The following is a 21,911-nucleotide window of genomic DNA, read 5'->3' as shown; positions in this document are numbered from 1 at the left end:
AGTTTGGCTGAGGATTACACTGTTCTCTCCAAAGTCATTGTGAATAGGAGATGGATAGGATCCTGTGTGACTGTAGAGCAGCCCTGTTGTATGTAGAATGCAGTAGCACCAAAGATTTATAAGAAATAAGGCAGTACGATATCATTATTTATGTTCTTGGATAAATGTAAATATACAACTTGTTTATACTCTAAGGAATTAAGGCAATATGTATTTGTATTTCTTAAGATAGTAACATGAGAGCATAGAGTTAGTGCTGGTATAATGCAGAGATTATACCACTGTACTGGCTTTGGGGCCCTTACACTTGATCCTCGGTGTTTTTTCAGTTGTGTACTGAAAGCTTAAGACAAAGCCAGAGATTTGTGAAAACAGTAGGTCTAGTTTTTGCCCCTAAGGAAGAAATTCAATTGCTAGAGGGTTCAAGTTACAATCTGCGCTTCTGCATTCATAGCAGTGGGCTTGGGATACTTAGAAAGCAAGAGTCTCTTTTGTTTGAATCCTGACAACAAAAAATAGCTTTTTGTTGTTTGAATGCTGGTACATCACAATGGTGGAAAAAGCAGAGATATTTTCACTCACAAACTAAGCAATAATTTTATCCCTCTATAAAGGCTTTGTCAAGTGCATACAGCGTTTTAGAAAAGTAAGCAAAGCGTATTCCATTTATAACCCCAAAACAATTTCTAAAAGGACAAAGGAAGTGACAAGAAAGAAAAGTAGGATTTAAAAAAAGATTTTTACCAGCCATTTTACTCTTGCATATTTGTATTTGCCCTTTAGAAAAACTCAAAAGCTCCAGCAAAAGCTAAGCATGTTAAAACATACTGATTTAAACTGCATAGAGTTAAGAAAGTACTTTAATTATACAGTAGAAATCATTAGTTCTGAAGTATCTGATGTTGACTGGAGTGTGTCTGTGTTTGATGTCTCAGGGTATAGTTTTTCATTACAAAAAGATCAATAGAAAATAATTCAGAAGTATTTGTTCAATAAAGAGAAGGAATTATAAAGATCTGAACACTCCAATTTTAACATTTCAGAAATAAATCCCATTGATTTAAATGACATTTATTTCCAAATAAGTATATTTAGGAGTCTCATGTTGATCATTTAAGTACCACTGCTATTTAAATCTCAAAGATTTTTATTGTGATTTTGTTTTGTACCATGTGCTTCATTTTTGTGCTTCAATGCATTTCCACTTCTTTCTATATATGACAATATAAGTCATGCTTTACCTTTCATGAGATTTTACTTTGAGATCTGTGTTTCTGGGTTGCTTCAGTCCTCAATGTAAAATCTACTACCAGCCTCAGTACTCCTTGCAAGGAGAGATTTCAGGGCTTCAGTCTAGGCTGAGCAAAAATCTGGTAAAAGACAATAAAATCCAAACATTTTTGGAAATGAAGGGGAAAAAGTGTTATGTGACTGCAAGTTTGAAAGGGGGGGATGAGTATGTGCACTTTTAACAAAGCCTTAATTCCTTGTGATCAGTTTCCCTAGATGTGTACTACAAACATGGATGTCAGAGAGTTCTGATGGAAATGGGAGTAGAAATCGCTGATGTTTGCTAATTCATCCTGTATCGGGAATTGAAATCAATCCAGCAAATACAATCAGTGTTCACTACTATTTCTTTCAGTCCACAAACGATACAAGATTAATTTTTCCTCCATTTGGATTGCGTTCACTTTAAATCGAAATGAATGGGGTTGAATAACATAAGGACAACGTAACGTGCACATTATATGTAATTTATGTAATTAATTATGTAAATTACACAAGTTACATAGTTCTTTTCCACAACAAGGCATATAACCTAGTTTTTGGTGCAAACTGCCATGGAACAAACCAGTGATGAATGCAGGGCAAAATGGCAAATGATGCCTTCTTAAATCTCAAATTACATATGATCCAAATAATCATCGGTTCATGCCCTAAAAAGGCAGAGAAAATGGTAAGAGTGTTGCGCTAGGACTATAAAAAGCAATGTCACTGCAAGGCTGACAGTTTTGTCATTCCAAAGGGGAAAAGTTACTTGCTAGAAAGTAAACTGCAATTCCTGAATCCACTCATTTCAAATGCGCAACAGCACACCATTCTCCTGTGTGTTTTCACTTGGAAAAGCTGCCATAAGGATCAGGAATAGCTTTCGGGCTGGGAAATTGGTGTATATTGCATTAAGCTTTCACCAGGGAGCTGGCAATTTATCTTTCAGATAATCATCTTGTGTTAAGTTGGACACCTTGCTGTAACTTTTTGCTACACGATAGACCAGGCCTCAATGAATAATTTACAGTGATGGGAGCATACTTCATCAAGTGAAGTCTTTATCACTTACAGCGGGTTTTCAAAGTTTGTTATTAACTTCGCGTCAAATGTTCGTCCCATGATAGCTTGGCAACATTTTATTGTTAGCATTACTGGAGTCAAGATTTCCCCTTTGAAGAAGATGCTGTTTCCCTGGGCAGAAATTCTGTATCTTACCTAGGATGATGTGCTTAAGAAATGTGGGGATGGCTGAGAAAGTACAGTTATTAATCTATTTTAGGAAGCTCAGCAGTCACCATTGCTTGCATGCTAAGGATCTCAAGACACAAAGGGGGCAGAGCAAAAGGATCAGCTGCAGATGATAGGGTGGGAAAGGCCTCTGCGGGGAGCTGCTGCCAGTCAGAATAGCTGGAACTCAGCTACATCAGCAAAAAGTCTGACTCTGACCTGGTATAAGGCAATTTCCTGGGTTCCCGAACTATACATGGTGTTAATCACAGTTTGTTCATCCCCTAAAAGATGTCTTCACCACCTCCCTCTTCCTGTCTGGGGTAGTGATTAGGGTGTCAGACTAGGATCTGGAAGGCCAAGTTGAAATCCCTTGGCCGTGACACTCACTGGGTTACCTTGAGCCCAGTCACTGCCTCTCAGTCTAACCTAGCTCACAAGGTGGTTGGGGGGATTAAATGAGGAGGGGGGAGTACTATGGTAGGTACGCCACCTTGAGCTCCTTGGAAGAAAAGGTAAGGTGTAGATGCAATCAATCAAATGTTTGCATGTCACAGTTCTGTTGAACTGTCCCCCACTGGTGGCAGCTATTTAAATTTTAAAGCTGTGCTGGTTAATTGCTTCCATGCAATTAATGTTGCGTCTAGTTTGGCTGTGTGCCTCTGCAATCAGGGGTGATTAAATGAAAGGCCAATAAGACTTGGGCCAATGGGAACAAATGGACTTTCAAGTGAACTTGGCTTGGATCAAGCTGCAATATCAGTGTGAAAACGAGTTTGTTTTTTAGATGTGTATGTTGTTTTTAATATTTGATATAAATTAGCAATTCAGTAATTCATATATTTGATCAGTCATTAAAACTGGCACACTTTATTTCTATCCTAACCTTAAAACTTGGGGTGAGGTGATAAGAAAGTGAAACATAACTTCACATTTAGGGTTAATTTAAGCCCTGTTCAGGTGTTATGAAACCATGTAAGCTATCATGTGAAGGGGCAGTTGAGGCAACCCCACTGGGTGTGCATTCCTTCATGTTTCTTTCAGAGTTCTTTATTTATTTATTGAGTTTATATACCGCCCTATACCTTGGGGTCTCAGGGTGGTTAATCTAGCTAGGCTAGATAAGTAGCAGTTAAGCAAATGAACAATAAACTGGGAAAAGTGTAACATGTGTTTATTTAGTGGCCTTAGATAAATGACTTGAAAGATCTGGGGGAGAAGCACTTTATAAATACTCAGCAAATGAATTATTGGACAAGTCCATGGCGGTGAGAACCTCCATGCACATGTTTATAAGGAGATTTCTGAATTGGGGAGCTAAAATTTTAAAATGTGGTTAGAAAGCAGAAAGTACACACACACACACACACACACACACACACACACACACACACCGCAATGAATTAGTGAACCTATAGTACCTTGGCTCCCGAACGTCTTGGGAGTCAAACAGCTCCCGAACAATCGAAAACAGGAAGTGGGTTTTCCAGTTTTTGAATGTTATTTTGGAAACCAAATGTCCAACGGGGCTTCCATGACTTCTGATTGGCTGCAGGAGCTTCCTGCAGCCAATCAGAAGCCGCGCTTTGGAAGTCAAAAATTTTGGAAGTCAAACAGACTTCCGGAACGGATTCTGTTCGACTTCCGATTTACTACAGTACAATTGTGCATTTGTTGAATGGAATCTATTGTGTCCCAGAAGAGTTTTGTGTCATGCAAACCACAAGCTAGCATGAATTTAAGTACATTTAGGGTTGTATCTAACTAAATCATTTATTTCAGTGGAGCTACTCTGTGTATGACTTAGCCAAATATAACCCTTAGCCCCAAACCAAATGATTTAACTGGATGTAGAAATACAGTCAGAATCTATTTGTTTTATCTTGTTAGTGGTGAAATAACAAATACTAATATGTAACCGCCCAAAGCTTCTGCTGGTATTTTTCCTTCCCTTTCCTTCCTCTATAATGAATAAGCAAGCCATAAAAAGGAATCTGATTTCTTCTTATTGTTTAATCTCCAAATCATTCAGTCCTCTCTTTCTCTGCAAAAGTATCTGCTTTACACACTTGAGCATTCAATAATCTGTCTAAAAACTTTACCAGGGCACTATAACTGCTCTGCTTGCATACATATTTTAACCTACTACTTTTTTAAAAAATAATCTTTATTAATCTTGTCTTGATAAAAAAAAGCCACCCTCCATTTATATCAGCACATCACAAATTATTGGAGTAGTATGGAGTAAACGGCAGCATATAAAATGTGAGTAGGGTATTAGGACAGATTAATACAGAAGTTAATTACAGATCAGAAGGAGCTGTAAAAAGTTCACTTCTATCATTCTTTATTAGGTTGTTGACAAGAGCTTGCAAATATTTTTGATATGGAGGAAGTATAAGAGAGACCATAGATGAAGTCATATGAACCCAAATAATCACAATTATCTGCAAAAGCAGCATGAATGAATGATAGAAGTGAGCTTTTTACAGCTCCTTCTGATCTGAAATTAACTTCTGTATTAATCTGTCCTAATACCCTACTCACCTTTTATATGCTGCCATTTACTCCATATCTACTCCAAGAATTTGCTGCAGTAAACACAAATCCCTGTCCTGATCTGCAGAGCTCTCGACTATTTTATGTGCGCTCTTTCTTCCTCCTCCTTTGTGCTTAATATTTTATGACAAAGTACTCACTGTTGCATGTACAAATATGATGTCAATTATACACAGCATCAATAATAAACAGATACCAAGAAGTGCTATCAAGACCCACAAGAAGGCATTTCCCTCAAACTTTTCTAAAACACAAATCCATATGGTGTGTGAAGACTCACACATCATCCGTTTTCTGTGATTAACATTTAATGGTGGAGCAACAATAAGATCACACAATCGTTATCTTCGGCACTGCCCACATGCTTGGATGCTTCTTGAAGCCTGATCTAGTTAGACAACTTGTGCCTTTGAAAGAGAGAGTCAAGTGTGATTGTTAGCAGTCTCTGTGGTATGAAGGTGGCAGGAGTGCCATCTGTTGAGATCCAGAGTGAGATGTCAGTTGAGTCAGAGCAGAAGAACATATTATCTGTCTCAATGACAACAGAGACTTCTCAGAGCCACGTAAAAGACTTTCACCAAGAGATTCAAAGGTCTCCTTTTTGTTAATAGTGTCAACAATTATCAAACAGTCTTGAAGATCATATATGGCATGAAGTGAATCCAAGGCCAGGTCATTTCTCATCACTGTGTTTCTAGAGCAAATCTCAGCCTCCATTCTGTATTTTGTATCGTTCTGGTGCAATTGCTTTAGTCAATTTAGCACTCTAAAATTCAAGCACTCCAGCTTCAACAATTTGGCTTGTGTGTATACATTACAGAATATACACACATATACACAGTGCCTCTCACCAAATGTTTTACCTATGGTGCCTTGGCCCCTCTAGGCATTCTCAGTACCTAGGACTTTCCTCCCCCATCTGAATGATTACAAAACCGATCTGGCACCTTTTTGATAGTAAGCACAAGTGATCTATTTCTAGACAATTCTGTTATTCTATCCTGATTCAAGTGGAGCACATCCCTTCTGTATAGGTCTATCTTGTCCGAAAATATTCTCCAGACCGCCCCCCCCCAACACCATTAAATAGATGATATCTAAAAACTTATGCTCTGTACAAAACACAAAAAGATAGATGTTCTAGCTCTTGCTTTCCAATTAAGACAGTGAAGTTCAGTGGGTAGCTAACAAGAAGAGGGTATTTTTGGTAGTAGCACATCTACTATGGAATAGCTTCTCCAGAAAGGCCCACCAACTACCTTCTTTATGGTATTTTCAGCACCAGGTGAAGCATCAAGTCTTTTAAACTTTTCTGTTAAATTCATGCTGTGCATTGAGTTATGCTCTATCCGTTGTATCTTGCTTACTTTTATTGTTTGTTAACCTGTAAAATCCTGCAGTACATATATTAAATTAAGATGAAGAATACAGATGGTAATACCTAGGTAACTTACCACAGTGTGCATGAACTATATTGTCCTACCAAGCAGGTAGCTTGATCTGCCTTCTCTCACCCCTCTTTGATAACTCCTCAAATGATATTTTGAAAACTTTAAAATATCACACTGCTTCTTACTAGAAAAAAAGGACTTTTGGTTGCTGAAGCGCGGTGTGAGATTCAGTTCAGGTCCATGCATTAACTCTTGCCATTGGTTTCTGATAGAAATGTTGCCTGCGTCTTCAAAGCCCTGAATGTGTTCTGTTTTCTCATTGCAGAACGTCTATTACACAGGTAACCAGCAGTTCCACGTGGGTGTTCTAAGTCCTACCATTGATGATGATGACAACAGATGCCTGGTAGATGTGAACAGCAGACCCCGACTAATTGAATGCAGTTACGCCAAAGCCAAAAGGATGAAGCTTTACTGGCAATTTACTCAGGTGAATTTTATTTTTATTTCAAAACAAAACATGAGTTTGCAGTTTTCACTGAATTATGAATGACTTCTCAGCTCTGCAAATAAGAAATGGCTGTGTTACTTTGAAAAGGAAATGGTAGATGAGATGGGAAGCTTCTGCCTCTGGACGGTGTTACTTCAGACTGCAGGTATGAAGGCTTAAACCAGGGATAGGGTACCATTTTCATAGCAAGGTATGCATTCCCTCATGGACAGCTTGTCAGTAGTGGGTGGGGTCAGATTAAAAGTGGGTGGGGCCAGATAAAAAAGTGGATGGGGCCAGATAAATGTCTCATAACTTTGTATAATAAGCTTCATTCTAGTCACATGGAAGCCAGAGGGTTCTACATAACCTCCCCAAAACATCTTTTCCTCTTCCATCCAGAAAAGCAAGAGACACTATCACAGTTCAAGGACATATTCCAGCAAAGCAAAAGCATTTCAGGAGGGCATGGATCAGGGCTGGTGAGGGAGCAACCTGGGAACAGTCCCAAGGGTTGAATAGAGAGGCCTCAACAGTCATATTTGGCCAGTAGAAATGAGGTTCTCCGTTTTTGGTTTCCATGAGGGAATGCTCTGCCCCCCCCCAAACCAAAAAAGATCCCAACCTATAGAAAACTTAGGGGGACATCAGAGAGAAGACTGGATAACTGGGAAGGAGGTCAAATTTGTGTATGGATATGCATAGTGGCATCCCTTTTGAATGCTTGTCACCATCTTTACAAGTGGTGGTGTCCATGAAATAATGCTGCAAGTTAAAATAGATGTCAGAAAACACTCCTCCTAACACCCACAGACAAAGCTCTGAAGAAGGGAAGATGAAGCTCCTTTCTTTGTCTCCTGATGATAAGAGGCAAAGGAATAATTAAAGGCATGCTGTTCAGAAAGGATTGTTTTGCTAATACCCAGTGTGATTAAAGTGTTGTTGTTTCAGAACACATAATGTGATGCAAAGTAGGTTTGCATGCTGTAAGCTACAAGGAAACTAATGAGAGTAATCAAGGACTCCGAGAGATGTTTGCACATTGTATTGTACTTGCTTCCATTTCATCTAGCAAAACGAGTATGCCTCTCTGAGAAAATGAAAAAAATCTGCTCAACTAATCATATTTTAACATTTACAACATTGTGAAAATACACAGGGTAAGGCAGTGCTGCCATCCTGAATGAAACTATAAACTTGAGAGTAGTCCTTATGGCCTACGTGAAATTACAGTGAAGTAAATTGTTTTGAATGCCTGTATGAAAACAGTGCTTTAAATATCCTGCTACACAAAACTTTCCAGTGGAGTTAAAGCTCAAGCCAACAACAATAACAAAGCTTCAAACAACTTTCAGTGGCCTTCGAAATCCTAGTTTCCCTTTCCATGCTATTCATTATTGTTAAATTCAGCTTCTTATCCTAGCATTTGGAAAGCCCATGTAAAGGCCTAATCACCTGGGAAGCTTTTGACTACCATTACGGAGTCATTTGGGTAGTGAAGATCTGGTGGTACTGTGGTACCTCAGGTGTGTGTATGTGTGTGTGTGGTGGCACTGTGGTCTAAACCACTAAGCTTCTTGGCCAGGCCGATCAGGTCAGCAGTTCGAATCCGCTCGACGGTGGTGAGCTCCTGTTGCTCTGTCCCAGCTTCTGCCAACCTAGCAGTTCAAAAGCATGCCAATGCAAGTAGATAAATAGGTACTGCTGCGGTGGGGAAGTAAATGGCATTTCCGTGCACTCTGCCTTCTTTCACGGTGTTCCATTACACCAGAAGTGGTTTAGTCATGCTGGCCACATGACTCAGAAAGCTGTCTGTGAACAAACGCCAGCTCCCTCGGCCTGAAAAGTGAGATGAGTGTCGCACCCATAGTTGCCTTTGGCTGGACTTAACCATCCAGGGGTCCTTTACCCCTCCCTCCGTCTTTATATATACAGTCGTACCTTAGTTCTTGAATGGAATCCGTTCAACTTCCGAAAATGTTCGAAAACCAAGGTGTAGCTTCTAATTGGCTGCAGGAGCTTCCTGCACTCAATCGGAAACCACGTCGGATGTTCGGCTTCCAAGAAAAGTTCGCAAACTGGAACACTCACTTCCGGGTTTGCAGCGTTCAGCAGCCAAAACGTTCAAGTCACAAGGCGTTTGAGAACCAAGGTACGAGTGTGAGTGAGTGTGTGTGTGTGTGTGTGTATAGATTGAGTGGATTGTAATCCATTCACTCCCAAACCATGACTGCCATATTGAAAGGCCATTTTCAAGTGTGGTAGTATGAGGTTGAGAGAGTTTGTGCATAAGCAGCGATCAAGAGAGAATGTAGCCTGAAGAACTTTATGTCTACCTCCACTGCCAGAGGCAATAGGCCTTTGAATACCAGTTGCTGGGAATCAGAAGTAGGGAGAGTCCTCTTAGAGTCAGAACCTACTTCTGGGCTTCCCATAGGCATCCAATTAGCTGCTGTGAGAACAGAATGCTAGGTTATATATGGGCCTTTGGCTTGATCAGCAGGATCTTTTTTATGTTCTTATAGCAATATAAGACATGTGTGGAGTCAGGGGGAGTTAAATTCAGCATCGTGGAAGTGCTTGCCTGCTGACCGGCTGAGACAACCTAGTGGTTACCTGACTGCTTTTGCCGCCTGTGTGTTCCAGGCACTAAGGGCATTAGAGCTACCCTCCCCCTTGGTAGGTGTTCATTTCCCGTGGCCTTACATTGGTTCTCTGTTTCATTTGTATGTCAAGTGAATGTAGACAGAATTCGAAAATGGCTTTTTGTCCTCTAGTGCCAGCAAGTGCATAAATACATCCAGAGACTGAAAGGCATTCTCAGCAGCAGTCTTGGACATTTGATATATGTAGAACAATTCCCATGTAAAATGCTTGAGAAACAGAACTGTGAACTGTGTACAGTGCATTTTGATAAGTATTTTATTCAAAATTATAGCACTGTTCTAAGTGCTGTAAGAGCTTTCACATTCCAGCACTCTGATATAAGGCTATATACAGATTATATGGGCCCTCAAGGCAAGGAAGGACACAGGACATTTATATCACAAGCTGCTCTGGTTGCCCAAAGAAATACATTTATGGAGTTTAAAGTCTCAACACACCCCAACAATTCAAGAATGGCTACTGAAAGCAGATGATTTATCCATCAATGAAAAACATAGTTTACAGAAAACAAGATAACGTGTAGTGTGATATTTTCCCCTCTTCCACCCCTTCCTCTAGGGAGTGTCTTGGGCCAAATTAATGTATGGTCTTGATAACGACATGTCCCAGGCTCAGAGGCTTTTGCTGTTTGTTTTTAACTCCTCCACTCATAAAAGCCGTTATGTATTTCTCTTATAACTTTGAAAAGTCTTATTGCACCTAGCCAAGTCTTCTGTTCTCACAGTGGCTAACCAGTGGCCAGCTTGTGGAAGCCACAAGTAGGATACATATTGGTGCAATAGCAACTGATATTCAGAGGCAAAATGCTTCTGTTACTGGAAGTCTACCATGACAGCTGAACATCCTCAGGAGTCTTTGGTGAGGAACTTTTATCACCCTAATCTGCATGCTTATTTTCAATCTCAAATCTAAAAGGTTAGTAAGATGTGAATTACTTAACTCTAATTTATGTATCTGTTTCCAGTTTATTCAGGCAGCTAAAGTCTCAGCACACCCTAACAATTCAATTTCATTTAAATTGGGGAGAGGGGAAATTGCGTTTTCATTGGAGAAAACATATACCAGCCTCCCTAAATTATGTGAATGTACTTGTTTTCAAGCCTGTTTGTTGAAATTGCTTCTCCATGTGTGCTTTGAGACTATTTTTAATGAGACTTCTTTCTGGGAACAGTCACGCCAGGGATCTCAGAGAACAGGATGAAATCACAACCTATATAGTCAACCACATGCTCTTATGTGCAATTTGCTCTATGGCAAATGAAGGAGCTTATGGGAAATACTGGCTTCATTCTTGGGTAAACATTTCTACCCATTTTCCACACACCACCCAACCAAAAAACAAAAATGGTTACTAAGGTAACATCCCCCCCCCAAGTTTTGTTCATGACACATTAAAATCCTTCAGCTGAGCACTTAATTTTCCAGCATACGTCCTTTTAGATGCCCAGCGACACCTGTTAGAAGGTATATGGTTCTGAGGTCCAAAGAAGTATTGCTGATGCCTCTACTTAACATTTCTGTCACAGCACTTCTTCCCATTCATCTCCCTGCATTGCTAGCACTGCTTGGTAGTTATTAAAGGACCCTCTGAGTATAATTATGCCCTGTTGGGATGCACCACATTGAGTGGTCTAAATGTTAACTAAACTCAGCAGAAGCACAAAGCAAAATTGATGTTGTGGTAACATGATACAGCTGCTAAGTAACCAGGCAAATGGTACACTCATCCTAAATAATTTAACACATTTCACCATCTTTTGCTGTGGTTCATAATTGTTCCCCAGAAATGGCCTGTCAGGCTGAAATAGTTCACTACTCTCCTTAGTTTAACAATACAATAAAAACACTGGGATGCTGAAAAGAGAGAGTAAAAGAAGGAGGCTTACGTTCAGTATTTTCCAAGTGATGTTTACCATCTTTTCCACTTGACTTCTTTGCTTTTTGTCTTGTTTGCTCAAGATTTGGGTTGTTTTTCTTTGGATGGAGAAGGGGCTGTTAGAAAAAGGATAAACTGAAAACTAGAAACAATTAAGGCTCATGTTTTATTGTCCAGCTTCCAGCTGAATTCTGCAGCTCTGGCCAACTTTACAACGACCATATCCACAAGTGGAAACCATGTAGACTGAGTACATTGGAGGGAAGCAAGATTGTGACCACGGTCTCCATCCTGATCTCCATGTGTCCATTGGCCTACAACAAGGAAAGATCCCCATTCATGTAGAGAGCTTCCATGCAGAAAAAGCTCAATGCCAGCTTCCCACAGCCTGGTGTTTCAGACATTTTTGACTACAACGTCCATCAGTGCCTGCCAGCAGAGGCAGGGTCAGGGATTATGGGAGTTGTAATCAAAAACCTCTGGAGGGCACCAAGTCAGGGAAGGCCACTGAAGAGCCCATGAACACAGGGAAAGTGGAACTGCGGACAGCAGCTAACAGAGTCCTGTTGCTCCTCCACATGTTCAAAGAATTGAGGAGTTGGAAGGACCACAAGGGTCATCTAGTCCACCTCCCTGCAGTGCAGGAATCTTCTATGCCACATAGTTTCCAGCTGAAAAGGACTGAAATGCCACTCTACTTTTGATTTACTTCATGCAGGGGTAGATTTGCTGGTGCAATGTTTTGGGATGATCATCTCTGTTTAAGAAGATGGCAGTTGCTATCTTGTTTTGCTTTGCTGAAAGTATCACTACTACTGCAGATCCTCTTGCAGGCTGGAATTGTATGTTCTGGGATTCTTGTTTGATTATAGTAATGAGTGTTTTCATGATGAAAAAGTTAACTGGAAGAGAGGAGTGGCATTAAACTTTTTTTTAAAACCTTGGGAGAGCAATAAATACAGCAGCAGCATTACCTTCTCCCTGATGCTTTTTATGTAGCAGCTCTCTCCATATTTTATGAGTGCATCTAAAATACAGTGGTACCTCGGGTTAAGTACTTAATTCGTTCCGGAGGTCTGTTCTTAACCTGAAGCACCACTTTAGCTAATGGGGCCTCCTGCTGCCGCTGCGCCGCGGGGCACGATTTCTGTTCTCATCCTGAAGCAAAGTTCTTAACCTGAGGTACTATTTCTGGGTTAGCAGAGTCTGTAACCTGAAGCGTATGCAACCCGAGGTACCACTGTATAAAGTAACCTGAGTGAAGCCTTTGATAGGCAGCCAGCTTTAAAGGGGCTTTCTTTTTGACAGTCATGTTTTTCTCTCCCCTCTCCTACTGATTGTTTGGGGCGTGCTTCTGTCAACACAGACTTCTTGCCTGCACTGAAGTCTTTAGGTTTAAAGAAGATGGCTGAGTTTGCTTCCATGGGAGCCAAGTGTTCACACACATTCATTGTATAGCTGTCACCCGTCCCTTATTTGGCAGGAAACTCCCTTATTCCAGCGCCATTTCCCGCTGCTGTCCTTATTGATGATGTCCCTTAAATTTCCTGGGTTTCAAAGGAAGCAGCTGGCCAGGGAGAAGGGAGGCTCCAACTGTGTTGCTTGGCTCCGTTCCTCACCCAGTAAGGAGTCTAAGAAAGACTGGGGGCTGGAGCTTGCATGCCTTGTGCCGATCAAATCGACCGCGTTGCCTGGGGACCTGCCTTTTCTCAGCACTTCCTAGCGGAGAGGTGACGGTGGTTTTCCTTGCTGCATCCCCTTTGCCGGGTTGCTGCACTGTGGGAACCACCGCTTGAGGCTTCATTTGGCTGCTGGCTGGGCTTTCTGCCTTTGGCTCGGAGGGGCTCAGAAGTTGAACATACCTGTGCTCGGAATCGGATGGATACGTCATCGACGGCCCACTCACCCTTGCCGGGGAAAAGGTCTGTCTGGAGTTGGGGCACATGGTGGGGGGAATGGAAAGGCGCTCTCGTGGGGGGGGGGGCTTTTGGATTTGTTTTGGAGGCTCCTTCAATTGCTGATCCCTTATTTTCAAGGCTGCTGGTCCCTTATTTTCAAATCTGTAAGTTGACAGCTATGATTCATTGACAGTGGGAATGTAGCTTCTATTGAGAATTGGGGGCTTCAATTTTGCAGAAATGCAAGCTCCAATTTTGCAGGTGTAATACCTGGTTTCTGTGGAGCTACAGCAAGGGTTTTATTTCGGGTAGGCAGTATACGCTGTAGTTAATGTCTTCCCCTCTCTGTTGCAGAGGAACCTGGGAGACTTTATTAGGTGTTGGTGGTGGAGGAAGATTGAAGCACTTGTTTGGAGATGGGGAGAATTTTTGCATGTTGACATCACCTGGCTTCATAAGGGTCCTCTCTAGACTGTCACTAACCCCCCCCCCTTTTCATAATACTAGAACTCATGGCCATCCAAAGGAACTGAATGTTTAGATTCAGGACAGAAAAAGAAAGTATTCCTGCAGTGCATAGTTGAACTATGGAACTTGCTCCCACAGCAGGCAGTGATGGCCACCAACCTGTTGTTGTTTAGTCGTTTAGTTGTGTCCGACTCTTCGTGACCCCATGGACCAGAGCACGCCAGGCACTCCTGTCTTCCACTGCCTCCCGCAGTTTGGTCAAACTCCTGTTGGTAGCTTCGAGAACACTGTCCAACCATCTCGTCCTCTGTCGTCCCCTTCTCCTTGTGCCCTCTATCTTTCCCAACATCAGGGTCTTTTCCAGGGAGTCTTCTCTTCTCATGAGGTGGCCAAAGTATTGGAGCCTCAGCTTCAGGATCTGTCCTTTCAGTGAGCACTCAGGGCTGATTTCCTTAAGAATGGATGCATTTGATCTTCTTGCAGTCCATGGGACTCTCAAGAGTCTCCTCCAGCACCAGAATTCAAAAGCATCAGTTCTTCGGCCACCAACCTAGATGGCTTTAAAAGAGGAATAGACAAATTCATGAAAGAGAGGACTGTCAAAGGCTACTAGTCACGCAGGGTATGCACTGTCTCTGCAGTGGGAAGCAGTAATGTTTCTGAACACTAGTTTCTGGAAATCACAGGGGAAAGTGCTTTTGTGCTCAAATCCTGCATGCACAGGCCTCTGGTTGTCTGCTGAGAACAGGATGCTGAACGATGTGGTTCATTGGTCTGATCCAGCAGGCTCTTTTTATGTTCTTATGTACAGGAGAGAATCAATTGCATGCCAAGAAATTTAGTGGATTAAAGTGCTCTCTGATACTCCTGCAGAACAAACCCATTAAAAAAAAAGCAAGCAAACTTTTTGTGTTAAAGAAAATGACTGGAAAATGCACTAGAAAGTGTGGGATAGCAATTGGTTAACAGAAAATCCACCCAAACGAAGCAGGTTAAATGTTTAGTAAACAGCAAGTGTTGAATAACCTCCATGCAAATAGTTCAGAATGAATGCGCAATAAACAATAGATAATCTCAGTTCTTAATCCAGTTCAGCCCTATTAAACTCAGTAGGGCTTGCATTATTAACTTTCCTTCAGTATTTAATTTCCATTGCTATATGCCATTGTCTTCCAGCCGGATTTGAATTGTCTTTATTAAAATGTCTTAATTAAAAAAAGTATTAGATGTTCATATATAAAATAGTTGTTAAGTACCACAAAAATAATATAAATGGTTATCCACTCTAGCATTCCCATTATAAGGGAAATAGATTGCAAGAGTTGATGTTAATGAAAACTATAAATGCACGCACATTTTGAGGGCATTTTTGAATATTCTAATACAAGCATTCAGTCGGATTCATCATTATACTTCATTATTCTAAATCTGCAAATCACTATGTAAGTCAAGAATCTCAGTAAAGAAAACAGTTTCCTACAATTGGGACAGAAAGGTTAGCAAAAAGTATTTTTTGATCACTGCTGTATAATGGCTTGCCTTGTGCACTTTGGCAGGAAAACGTAACTACTATAGAGATAGACTTCTGAATAGTAGTCCTGAGTGGCTCTTTCATTCATGGTAGGGACTCTGATCTAATGCAGACTCCCATTCTGGAAGGGAGAGGCAAGGTGACTTTTGCCAAATCCCCCTTCCCCTGATCTGCACTGTATCCCAGTCGTCTAGTGTAGGTTTTCTGGAGGGTGAAGAAGGAAAGAAAAAATAAACAGTTTCCCCTCCTACCTTCCTTTCAGGGTCAGAGTTTTTGCACTTTGAATTTTCAGTATATTGCAGGTTCCTTTTGGGAAGCTCAGCTCTGTGAATTCATCCCTATTCACTGAATCTGTGGTGTTCTAAGAGGATTGGCTTTGCGCAGTAAGAATAAACACTGAGGAACAGGAAATAACATGTCAACCATCCTGAAATCTTTCGATGAAGGGTGGTATTTAAATCTAATCAATAATAACAACAAAAACTGTAGCAAACCTAGGTGAAAAGAAAACCCAAATCCTTACTGTAGTTATACCACATTGGTTGTTGAACATAGATGTATCCAGCAAACCGAGGATCTTATACTGAATATGGTTATATTACTCATAGAATGTGCTCCCTTCTTACTGGATTGTTGCAAACTCCATACTGGTGTAAGGAACAAACATTATGGGAGAGATCCAACACCTTTCCAGTAGATTTGGCAGGACTTTCCTTCCTCCTCACTGCAACCCCCAATCTGCATTGGAGGGGATGCCAACACCCCAGAGCCAGTTTTGGGGTGCACAGGGGGCTGCCGGAGAGAGGAAGGGTAGATCCCATTTGCACAAGCAAGACACCACAGTTGGCTATCACCCTCACTGACCATTTTGCTGTGGTGTAATAATAATGTTTCATGCTACATTTGTCACAGGATAATTAATTACAGCCTTTCATTTCATATCTTGAATGTGTAAACTGTCTTATCTTAGGAAATTGTCTAATAGTTGCATCATGGGGCAATAGTTGCAATTGTGAAACTATTAGTTGGGTCAATATAATCACTCAGTGACTTGCCACTTACTAGTTGCAGTCTTCAAGTCAGTCAACCAAAGCCAAGACATATATCTCCTCTTCATGTCCGCTCCAATGGGCATGAGTCAATCCAGTACTTCAGTCTAGTAGTGCAAAACTGATTTGTAATATACTGAATGCTGATACAGCTAATGCAGTGAGCAGAGAATGGGGTTAAAATAATCCAATAAATTATTTATTGTGAATCGTTCAACTAGGAATATATGCTATGCACAATTGGACGCCATTATCCTTTTTAAGTACCCAATCTTTGTACAACTCCTGCTTTTATCTCCCTTTATCCCTTTTATCTACATAGCTGCTTTTGTCTTAATAGTGACTAACACTTCAAATTCAACCTTGAGAATCTGACTTCTATTCAGAAGAAAGGGAAAGGGGTAGAAAGTATATTCTTTTTTCTCCATTGAAGGGAAAAAAACAAGAGATTGAAATTAATAGAATTTATCAGAATCACAAATCATAGGATGGTATTAAGTTTGGACAACAATGTCAGGATAAGATTAATAGTTCTTTTCCCGATTAAGTAGCTCAATCTCTCCCTTTGTTATAGGAGTCATTCATAGCCTTTCAGAGTAAACGTAACCTTGAAAGCAGGTGGTAATTAGCATTTAAAGAGAAAAATAATAGTCAAGCTCTAATCTTGTATTAGGAGTATGGTAAATAAAATTGTTTGAGACTTACTGTTTTTATATATATTGACATCAAATTCTGCTTTATTGGGTCATCTGGCATAATTCACAAACACCAGTTGTTGGAGAACACCTGCAGGACCCCCAGGTATAGGGGCAGTATATAAATTCAATAAACAATAAAATAATAATAAATGCACCCATCTCCTGCTTTTAGGCCTCCCATAGGCCTCTGGTGGGAAGTGGAATGGCTGAACTCTTGGTCAGATTCAGCCAGGCTCTTCTTAAGGCCAGTTACCCAACCAGAATCGTGGGGAACTGGATTCTTTTTCCTTTGTGATACTATCCTGCTTGGGATTAAAACTTTGTGACTAGAGATAGTTTACAGAGCAAAAGATAGGAAACCGGCTGGCTGGTGATGATGCCATGCAGTCTGCTTCTGATCTCACAATCTTAAGGTAGAATATGGAAGGAAGTGGCTGACATTCGAGTGAGGATCTGTTAGATACTGTGCAGGTTTTATCCTGTCCTTGGACTGGATAGTCCTTCAAATAGAGGACTCTCCTCTGTAAAGTAGGACACCTGGCCACCCTAATTAATTTGTTACTTTAAACTGTTACTTTAAGAAGTCTCCTTTTCTTTTCACAAATGTAGCATATTTTTCCATTGCTACAAGAAGCATTATATGGGGGAAAATATGTGAAGTCCTAGAAGTGGAAAACTGCACAGTTACTTGACAGTGGTAAATCAGCCAAGTGGCTGTAATATCTGGTTGCTGTTGATTTTTATACAGGCAGGATATCACAGAATTTATTTCTGTTAGAAGCTTCCTATTTCTGTTGAAATGACTATGTTTACATTTTATTCCATTTTTTAATCACTCCATATGAAGAATCCCAAAATGCTTTTTCAATACAATTGAGTCTTAGAACAGAATGGAGAAGGGGTTATACAAACTTAACTAGGCAAAGACAGATGTGGTTCAAAAAGATATCAGGTTGTAGTAAATCAGCAATGGCTATTCTACAAATGCAAATTAAAAGCCAGCAGTTAGTTATACTGAAGTAATTCCTATACGGCCTAGGACCCTCGTACCTACGGGACCGCCTCTTCTGGTATATCCTACAGAGGACCTTAGGGTCTTAAAGTAAAAACATCTTGGAGATCCCGGGCCACAGGGAGGTTAGGCTGGCCTCACACCAGAGCCAGGGCTTTTTCGGCTGTGGCCCCAATCTGGTGGAACACTCTGTCACAAGAGACTAGGGCCCTGCGGGACTTGACATCTTTCCCCAGGGCCTGCAAGACAGAGCTGTTCCACCAGGCCTTTGGCCAAGGCACAGCCTGACCCCCTCCTTTGGTAATCCTCACAGAACTCTAGCCCAATGGTGGCCATTAATTGATTGTGATTTTATGTAAACTGTGTTACTTTTATTGTTGTTAGCCGCTCTGAGCCTGGCTTCGGCTGGGGAGGGCGGGATATAAATAAAAATTATTATTATTATTATTATTATTATTATTATTATTATTTGCTTAGTATTGCAGAATAGGGTTGGACAAATCTACAGAAGGCTTGGGTGTTTGCGAAGCTTCTTTCTAAACCTGCTGCCATCTTTGACATTTGCACTGGGTTTTGTAGTTTCTGTGTCTTGTAGCATAATCTCACTGCAGGTTTATTTGGGAATCTTAGTAGGACATACACTTAAGTAAGTTTGCACAAGACTATATTGGCTTATAAGAGTTTATATCCTTTGCTTCTTCCCAGGAGCTGTGTACACAGGTCTAACCCCATTTTATCCTCACAACGACATTGTGATATTGCCACTTCTTGACTAGGTATTCTAATGTGGAACTGACTCTCTTGACCCAGTAAGAATCATAGAGTTGTAGAGTTGTAAGGGACCACGAGGGCCATCTAGTCCAACTTCCTGCAATGCAGGAATCTCTGCCCAATGTGGGGCTTGAACCCACAACCCTGCAGTTAAGAGGCTCATGCTATTCCAATGGTTAATATTAGCAGGATGTGCCTGCTATGTAGCTTACAGTGGGAGAACAATGTGGGCAATGCTAAAAAATACTCCTGGCTGGAAGCACTCAGGGTACTCTTGAGACCCATGATAGATCTTCGTGGTTGAGCGGTGAATTGAATCTTGGCTTCAATCCGACTGTTTCCCACATGGATACTCACTTATGGCTGACTGCTGAATGACTATTAAAATCCAAATGATCATGAGACTGAAGTGGTGATAGGTGACTTTCGATTAAATGTGTTTTTCTTTCTTCGTTTTTAAAGGGAGGTCCAATCCAGAACAGAAAATCCAAGCGTTGTCTGGAGCTGCAGGAAAACAGTGATAATGAATTTGGATTTCAGCTAGTTTTACAGAAATGTTCCGGCCAGCGCTGGTCTATCACAAACATCCTGAAAAGCTTGCCGTTATAGACTTTCAGGAAAAACAACAACAATCCTTCTACACAATTCTCTTGCTACTGTGTAGCAACCGTTTGCAATGTTGCCTGCTGTACTATATTTTTTTTTCTTCCTCTTTTAACCTTTGTGTGTGCGTGTATGAGTGGCTGGGTGTTGGATTTGTGGGCTGAGAACAGAGATTTTTATTTCATAATGACATTTTCATGGCATTTATAGAGAGATGCTGAATGACAGGTAATGGTAGAATATCTTAAAATATTTTGCAACTGTAAATAGGGAACAAATGGAGAATATTTATAACTCGGACAATAAAATTTTATTGATTAAAAACACAGCCTAATACTGTCTTTGATGTGTTTGTGGTGGAACAGGTTTGAGACAACCCAAGTGCTCAATAGATTTTTAATCTGCTTTTTTCTTACGCCTTTGCAAGGAACATTCCCTACATCAGTGCTACACATTCATTTACGAAGACATTCCCTTGCATAAAAATAAAAACTGTTGGCATTTCAACCATAAATAGTATCACAGCATTTGTATATATTTAAAAATACACATAACATTTTAGAATTGCTACATGTCATTTTCCTTTCTTCATTCCTTTTTTATTTATTTGCACTGTGGTAGCACCTTAGAAATTCATTTTCCCAGGGAGTATTTAAAACAAATATATTCTATATATTTACTGATGAACACTAGCTTTTTTGAAAATATTGATTTATCTATCCTACGGGTCCCCCCACTGAGATTCCAAAGGGTTTTCTGTGACCCCACAATACCCCCTTACTATTATTTTACAAAATGTGATGCTAAAAGGTAGAGGTAACACTACACTATATCTGCATATATATTTTTATTCATAAAAATACCTACTTTTTCACTTTAGCTGCACACCCAGAGAGCTGACCTTGGGCTTAAAAGGGTTAGCCACCACTGTGATACCTCAAACCCAAACTATTACTAACATATAGGGTACGTGGGCTGTTTATTTGCCAACATTTGGTGGTTATTATCTACTGTCTATTACTATTATCCCATCACTTTTCTCACTGCAAAAAGTCCAATAAGAGAAGTGAATGGATATCGCACTGGAAAGGACAGAACCTCCACTAGTTACCCCTAATGTCTTATAATCCCTGCATGAATATATATATTAGCATGAATGCTTAATAGACAAGCAACTCTAGTACAGGCTTTACACAAACATATCAGCATGCATGCACAATATACAGCTCCTCTGGAAGTTCCCAAAGTTAGATAGTCCCACACTGGCAGACTTAACTGCTTTATTCATTACTCTACTTTGTAACAGATAATGCCACCTCCTGTTAAAGCAGTCACAAAATAAAGATAGAGATTTCAATCACAAGTTCTTACTATAATTGAAAAGCTAATATATGATGCCTTAACTCTTCTGGGATAGGTTGAGAAAATAGGCTGCTCTCAGTGCAAAATGGTACATCACCACTAAGGTGATAAGAGATTCATTAGCATTAATGACGCAGGTTCGGAAAACCCTGTTGATCACAGCTTATATGTACTCTGGGCAAATGAAGTATTGACTGGAGGTTTATTATTCTGTAATTCACTTTCAAACTCAACTATGAGTCAAATGCTAAATTTAAAGCTAAGTTGCCACCTGTGGCATATAATATCTTTGCTCTGCCATTTTTTCCTCTGTTTAGGGGACGATCAAGATATCAAGTGTTTTAAGTGCTAAAAGTGAAGGCAAAGTCAGCCAACAGTCAGATCCTAATACACTTAAAACTAATAATGAAAAATGCTGCAGGATTCTGTTTTCTCTTTGTCTGGGGACACATTTTAAAAATGCAAAAAGGAAGGAGAAATTAAACCTTATGTCCTCTTTTTTTCCTCATATTTCGCAGTGTGGGCTCAGCTAGTAAATATGTTTTTGATAGTAAGGAAGATGAAACCATCTCTTTGTTAGTAGACAAAAGCATATATACAGCATGGTAGTATTTGATACATTTTGTTAAAGGTAATGGAGACAAACAAAATAAAATGGCACTTGAACCCATAGAGATGAGAAGGACAAGATGAAGAAATATATTAATCAGCCCTACCTCTCAAGTAATGCCAGTTTTCTGCCATACAGCAAAAGACCTTCCTCCATTGTTACTATAGAAAAGAGAGAAAGATAAATGGCTTCCATTTAATTGGGCCTCACAAAAAGGTCTCTGGCAAAAGTGTGAACTTTACTTCACCTGTTCTTTTCTCCAAAGAGGTATGAATTATTCTTTATACTCACCTAACATATTTGGGACTGAACAGCAGATGTGGAACAAAATCTACAGGGAGGCGAGGGTTTTTTGAGTAGCTATCGTAAGTATTCTCTACACATTGGTTTCTATGTCTCCTTTTGTTTTTATTTGTATGCAACT

The 21,911-nt window shown here is 40.3% G+C and overlaps 1 protein-coding gene across 2 annotated transcripts in view; it reads left to right on the top strand.

Annotated features, from left to right (window-relative positions):
* The window catches only part of GALNT18 (polypeptide N-acetylgalactosaminyltransferase 18), a 354,194-nt gene extending 334,351 nt beyond the window's left edge, over positions 1 to 19,843 (top strand). For both annotated transcript variants that reach the window (XM_083598809.1, XM_083598808.1), the window contains 2 exons: positions 6,778 to 6,942; positions 19,375 to 19,843. In XM_083598809.1, coding sequence (XP_083454935.1) covers positions 6,778 to 6,942; positions 19,375 to 19,521 — 312 coding nt within the window. In that variant the 3' untranslated portion in view covers positions 19,522 to 19,843. The remainder of the gene's footprint in view (positions 1 to 6,777; positions 6,943 to 19,374) is intronic.
* Positions 19,844 to 21,911: the final 2,068 nt, after the last annotated feature.

The sequence above is a fragment of the Podarcis filfolensis genome (genome assembly GCF_964270895.1).
Source record: "Podarcis filfolensis genome assembly, chromosome: 1".
NCBI lineage: Eukaryota > Metazoa > Chordata > Lepidosauria > Squamata > Lacertidae > Podarcis > Podarcis filfolensis.
This window is presented reverse-complemented; position numbering and strand designations above follow the sequence as displayed.